Source organism: Palaemon carinicauda, chromosome 21 (assembly GCF_036898095.1).
Source record: "Palaemon carinicauda isolate YSFRI2023 chromosome 21, ASM3689809v2, whole genome shotgun sequence".
Lineage (NCBI taxonomy): Eukaryota > Metazoa > Arthropoda > Malacostraca > Decapoda > Palaemonidae > Palaemon > Palaemon carinicauda.
This window is the reverse complement of record NC_090745.1, coordinates 8,648,239-8,655,433: the sequence shown is the minus strand read 5'-3', so window position 1 is coordinate 8,655,433 and position 7,195 is coordinate 8,648,239. Positions and strand designations below refer to the sequence as shown.

The window sequence follows — 7,195 nt, the reverse complement described above, 5'->3', positions numbered from 1 at the left end:
GACCAGACAACCATTCTAAATGGATATGGCTTTGCCCTACGGTTCAAACATCTGCTAATGATATCTCAGCGTCTTTCATCATTTCACCTTTGATGGATAGATTGACAAGGAATTACATTCGACTCTTAGCAAGCTGGTGATTTCTCTCTCTCTCTCTCTCTCTCTCTCTCTCTCTCTCTCTCTCTCTCTCTCTCTCTCTCTCTCTCTCTCTCTCTCAGTCTTAATTTTCAGTTAGTTTAAGCAGTAACTATATGCATAGTATTGATAATTAAAAAAAAAATACGTCATACCTAATGCAGAGCCTTAATTTCTTCTCAACATTACTGTGACGCCTTTTTCGTCCCAATATAATACATTATTCATCGTTTAATTCATCCCAAACAACAAGTGACACTACATTTGGTTATGTACATAACGATCTACTAAAATCATAAAATAACATCCTATTTTTTTTTCCTTTTTTAAAGAAAATAACCTATTCGGGGTTACGACAAGTAAATGTCAAGGAATTGAATATAGACTGATTTTATCAAGATATACAGAATGAATATTTAACAGTGAAACCCCCCTTTTAATCTAAGATTCCGTGAGTAAAATTTCTTGGAAAATATAAGTTCAAATCCAATCATTTACAACAGGTGAAGAATGCACTTATTGGTAGACAAATTCATGCAGCTCCTCAATGCTTAAACACACACACACACACACACACACACACACACACACACACACACATATATATATATATATATATATATATATATATATATATATATATATATATATATATACTGTATATATATATATATATATATATATATATATATATATATATATATATATATATATATATATATATATATATATATATATATATATCACAACGTTCCGTACTTACCAAAAATTGAGTCATACGTACCAATATTTAAAAAATATACAGTAAGTGTAGGTTAATGGTATCAACTACATGCGAGTGTGTTTGTGGGGTTTGCGCGTGAGCGTGTTTGTAAACATAAATAAAGGATGGTAGGCATAACATTAATTGAGCACAGGATTATATGTAAATGATATGGAGTAAATGTACTGAGATAGCCTGAAAGCAGTGGCGGATTAAGGCTCTTGTGGCCCTAATGCAAATTTCAAGATTTTTTAAAATATGGCCTGAACTAATGATAAAATTTATATTATTGTACAATAATAACTAATATCCATTGGTAAACATTTATTTCTAAACAAAACCTTATCAATTTTACATATGTTAATGTAAGGTACTACTACATACATGTGTTTTTGTATACATTAAATTTTCACTTTTCTTGCTTTGACAGTAGCAAACTCATCAATCATAGAACTGAAGTCAGTTTCGCATAGCATATCTTTTTCAATGCACAGAAGTGCCAACACACCAAGGCGGTGCTGACTCATAGTGGATCGCTTTACATCCTTAATTCGAGTAAGCTGGGAAAATGGCCGTTCACCAGAGCAATTAGTAGCCATCAGGGACAAGTAAATTCGCAAAGCCACTTCAGTGTTTGGAAATGCAGTTGAAATTCCAGTTTTGTGCATTAATTTGAACATATGTTGAGCAATACCTGTTGACGCTTCTTTGCTACATTTCTTCTTTGTCTGTTCCTTATACCAACAGATAAACTGACAGAATTCTGAATAGAAGTCAGAGGAAAGATCACTTGCATACACACCAACAAGTCTTTCAATTGCAGCCACAATATCATCATCAGACATTGATTCAAACTCAGTCAGAACACCAAACCGCTGCTGCATGGTTAAATATGCTTCAATGCGTTTTTTCAAAGCACTGTTCAGTTGATCGATGATGACATTAAAAGTGTTAACTTTAAATTTCTGTTTTCCTGTCATACTTTCCATAGCATCTGCAGCACTCCCTTCACTAACATGCTTCTTGCGTTTAGGTATTTGGCATGTTGCACTTTCATACTTATAAGAGCTGTTTCCACAACGGTCAGAAGCTTTCTGATCATAAATGTCAAATTTCTCTCTGCAATCACTTAGGAATTGAGCCAGACTTTTCAAAAGACCAATAGCAGTTGTTAGTTCAATGGTAGCTCTTTGCAGCAACTTGCTGCATTGGTTGAAGCGCTGCAGAATGTCATTCCAAAGTTCACATATGAAGGATACTTCTATGGTATCCATATGCTTTGCCAAAGCGTTTGCCTGATTTCGAGTATCCCTATTCTGACTGTCATCAGCTGCAATTTCCTCAAGAGCACTGTGGAACTGCTGATATCCTTGGAATACAGCCTCAGTGGCATCAGCCCTAGCAGACCATCGGGTATCTGATAGGTGTTTAGGAATAAGACAATGAGGTTTCTGTTCTATGTGGATTAGCAAAATCCTCCATCGACGTGTAGATGCTACAAAGAATGTGTACAAACGCTGCAAAAACCCAAAGTATGAAACAGCTTCAACACAGCAATCCACCGCAGATTGACCAACAAGATTTAGTGAGTGGCCTGCACATGGAATATAATCCACCAAACTGTTCTTGTTTTTCAGGATTTGCTGCATACCAATGTATTTACCGGACATATTACTAGCATTGTCATATGTCTGTCCACGGCAATGAGTGAAATCAATGTTCTGCTCTGATAAGTACTGAAGTAGAGTATCAGCAAGATTCTGACCTGTGTGACTGGAAATTGGGATGAATGTGAGAAAACGCTCCACTGGTTCATAATTTGTCATATTGACATGACGAATAATGATTGTCAGCTGGTCAGTATGAGTAATATCTGGTGTAAAGTCTACTGAAATAGAGAAGTACCTCGACTTCAAAATATCCTGTTTGATAACATCAAGCACTTTATGTCCCATCAGCATGACAAGTCCTTCAAAAATTGTTTTTGAGAGGTAAGATGAATGACCACGTCCGCGGTTGGCATATTGACGAATATGCTGAGATAGAAAAGGATCAAATTGACTAATCAACTCCAATACTCCCAAATAATTGCCATTGTTACCAGACCCAATAATTTCATTACTGCCCCGAAGTGGTAGGCTTCTCTCACAAAGAAAGGCAATTGTTGCAACACAACGTGTAAGCACATTTTTCCAGTATTTATGCTGCTCAATCATATTTTTGTGCAACTCAGCATCAATTCGACGAGCAGCAGCAGAGCAATGAGCAAGTCAGAACTGAGTCAATATGTTTGGTGCTTGTTTCATGAGATTTCAAATTCTGAGTTATATTCTTCCAGTCATTATCACCAGAGGTACATAGCTTTATACTTCTATCTGATGAGAACAAAATGCATGGGAAACAGAAAACACAAGTCTTGGCTGGAGAATAAACAAGCCATCCACGACTGACTACCTCTCCATTTGGTAAAACTCGTGTGAAGGCACTAGGATTAAGGAAGCGGTTCACTCCAGAATATTCTCGTTTTGTTTTTGGATAATCATTTGCCAAATTTCGAAAATGGTCAGTGCCCATGCTGATGCATACTTCACGTAAATTCTCTGTTATATTATCAGATCTAGGTAGAAAGAAACTTTTCACTGATTTACATATGATGGAACATAACGTGAGAAAATTGAGAAAATATTAATAGAACAATGAGGAACACTACTACAACAAAAATATGAGCAAAAAATTTCGATGAATCGTTTGGCAAAAACATGTGTCGAACAAAAAACTCGAAGCAAAAATTAACTATTTGAGCAGAAATAAACCTGTCAGCACTCTGAGTCTTTCATGATGGGCCATAACCGTTCAGGTTCTCTATGAGTTTCTGGCACCAACAGTACACACGGACAAGGACATACATGTAGAATATGTAAACAACCTCAAAAGAAATATCTGTTGTTCTGATGATTACGAAACTTAAGAATTTTATTGTTTTACTGCCAAAGCACTTAAAACATAGTAAACAACTTCAGACCTTTCACAACATGGCTAATTACCGATAACTGACAGGTAACATTTTTCTCTTAGTCATAATCAAAATGTTTTTGGACTACCAGAAATGGCCTGGATTTTTTTGTGGCCCTAAGGCATGTGCCTAGTTTGCCTTATGGTTAATCCGCCACTGCCTGAAAGGATAGTGTTAGTCATAAATAATATCCTCTGCCAACGAAGTTGGAAGTTATGCTTTCTCCCCTGTTTGTGTGTGTGTTTGTTTGTGAACAGCTCCCTGGCTCCAATTTTAACCATAGAGTAATGAAACTTGTAAGGATTAACTGCTATGTTAAAGGCTGGAAATTATTATATTTTGGAAGGTCAAGGTCAAGGTCACGGTTATAAGTTTGGACATTGTTGTCAGAGACACTTCAAACTTGGTTCATATTTGTGTGTAAGGAAATCGACGCCAATTAATCCATGTTAAGGTTAAAGATCATGGTCAAGGTCGAGCAAAAGTTCGTGAAATAAGCTGACGCGGCGGAGGTCTACGTTCCACTAAGTTCCCATCTCATTCTATTTAAAATGAAGTAATTACAATGTTTCTTATAAATCATTCTATTTAGGGTTCCGTCACGTGGCATCGAAGAAAATCTCAAGAGCGAAAATAGCAAAGAAAAGTATATAAGAAAACGATGGAGTTGGAAAATGTTCCCGAGATTTGATTTAACATCCCCAGAACGTTTGCAGATCCATAGGAATCGGAACACTTCTCGCGTAACGTTTTTCGAAGAATTATCGGCTTTGGGAAATTTTATTCACATAAAAGGTTGGAAAAAGTTAACCTGATAGACGTTGTTATTATTATTATTATTATTATTATTATTATTATTATTATTATTATTATTATTATTATTATTATTATTACCCTCCCCAACGAAGTTGGAAGGAGGATATGTTTTCGTCCCTGTTCGTCTGTTTGTTTGTTTGTGAACAACTTCCTGGCCACAAGTTTACTCATAGAATAGTGAAATTTTCAGGGATAGATTGTTATGTTGAGACGTCGAACTGATAAAATTTGGAAGTCCTAGGTCAAAGAGCAAGGTCAAGGTCGAGCAAAAGGTCGACCAAATTAACCCTAACCTTAACTCTTAGTTCGCTCATGGTTGTTACACAGACTTCAAATACGCCTACGGTCTGAATTGATTATGGGAAAGCCAACCTGGTTTCGAGAAAGAGGTGGCCGTAGCGGAGGTCTGCACTCTCAAAGTGCTTTACTAATTATTATAATTACTAGCTAAGCTACAACCCTAGTTGGAAAAACAAGATGCTATAAGCTCAAGGGCTCCAACAGGGAAAATGGCCCAGGAAGGAAACAAAAACAAGGAAATAAGTAAACCAAAGAGAATTAAAATGATACCAGTTTAATGAAGTATGGTTAACTCAAAGTAAACAAGACGATTATGTGATTATGAAAAATGTTATTATGGAAAGGTATTTCTTAAATAGAAAAGAAGAAATTGAATAGAACCTTAATACCAGAGAAGAAAATAAAGATGAGAGTAGTGGATAGTGTATGTTTTTGTGCAAGCATGAATTTACAGTATGTGTTTGTAATTATCTGTCGAAATTTCAAAGAGTACTGTTGAGATGATCAAGCAGAATTAAGCTATTATTCGTTGAATTATTTGGCAATGTCCTCATTTTTATTTTCACATTTGTCTTATTCCTTCTAAGACACTCAATATTTATGCCCTGACTTTAGAATCTGCTACAAAAACTGTTTATGAAACCTTTTTAAGGATGCCGAAAGACTCATTTCCAAACACTTACTCTTAATTAAGATGAGTTTGAGTCTTTTTCCTGTGTAATACATCATTTTACAAATTATCTTTCTGTAAAATTTATCTTTGCCAGAATATAGTCTTTATCATCTTTTCACATTGCATTGTAAATCTTCTTTCATACTCATATTTTTCCCGAACAAGGTCCGGAGATTATTTCCTCATTTCCTTTATGAGGCAATTACGATATGCCTCTTTTGTTTTATGAACTATGCAGATCAACTTCTCTTTCCACCACAAAATAAATCTCTTCGTGTTTCGTACTCATTGAAGAAGAAGAAGAAGAAGAAGAAGAAGAAGAAGAAGAAGAAGAAGAAGAAGAAGAAGAAGAAGAAGAAGAAGAAGAAGAAAGCAAGAACGAATACGGCAGAGAGGATGAAATGTGTTGAAAATAATGTGAATTTTTTGTGGAAATATCGAGAGAGAGAGAGAGAGAGAGAGAGAGAGAGAGAGAGAGAGAGAGAGAGAGAGAGAGAGAGAGAGAGAGAGTCATATTCATAATTTTCTAAATGGCAGTAAGAGAAGCCATTTTGAACTTCGAACCGATAACTAAGAACATTGCAGCAGATACCAGGATCACTTGAAATGTCTCCGTCCTGAGCGAGGAAGAAAATAAATAATCTATAAAAACCATTCAGATATGACAGCAGACTTCAACCGCGTATTTAACCCTCTAGAAGAAAACCCATTAGTCATATTTATTAGATTGCAAGTGAGGCCGTTTGAAAATCCTTAGGTCCAATAACAATTTCAAAACAAACGGAAAATAAAACCGAAACATTGTTAAATATCTTAAAGAGAATGGTTAAGATAACATAGCCAAAGGAGTTCCAGAAGATTCCCCTGCCTACTCCAGAGTTGGTTGCGGAATTCATTAGCAAAATCGACATGAGGACTTAGCTCATCTCATCTAAACGATGATTAAACTATATGAATATTTTACAGCCATCGAAGAAATGATTAAGCTATCTGCGTATCTAAGATACGATTAAACTACTGACTATTTTACACTCCTCTTGAAGATGATTAAAGTATCTGCAAATGTATACCATAAACGAATACATCAGTACAAACGCTGACCAGTATGGAACATTCTTAACCATTTGCACTCATCTCAGGGCTAATTCGGGCAATTTTATGAAAAACTAGTTTCCCATGAGCGATATATATATATATATATATATATATATATATATATATATATATATATATATATATATATATATATATAAATTAAACACACCATGTCACTCGACCTCTCAAATATATCTAGCAAGTAACATCTATGTTTTAGATTCTAGGGGCCTTTTCACGACAGAATACTTAGAAAAGGTCAAACCTATAATAAGGAGTGTTAAGTAACAGAAAAAGACAAGTGAGAAATAACAAACATGCAGATTATATTGCTATTAGAACAGTGCCTTTTTCCACGTTGAGCAGGTGGCAGTAGCTAAAATACATATCAGTGGCCTTC

At 35.4% G+C, this 7,195-nt stretch overlaps 1 protein-coding gene across 1 annotated transcript; it reads right to left on the bottom strand.

Moving 5' to 3' along the window:
• Positions 1 to 1,299: 1,299 nt before the first annotated feature.
• LOC137615535 (uncharacterized) lies at positions 1,300 to 5,041 on the bottom strand. The gene is made up of 2 exons (XM_068345445.1): positions 5,021 to 5,041; positions 1,300 to 2,934 (listed from the first exon to the last, which is right to left on the bottom strand). Exons 1-2 carry the CDS (start codon positions 5,039 to 5,041, stop codon positions 1,300 to 1,302), a joined length of 1,656 nt encoding a protein of 551 aa, XP_068201546.1.
• Positions 5,042 to 7,195: the final 2,154 nt, after the last annotated feature.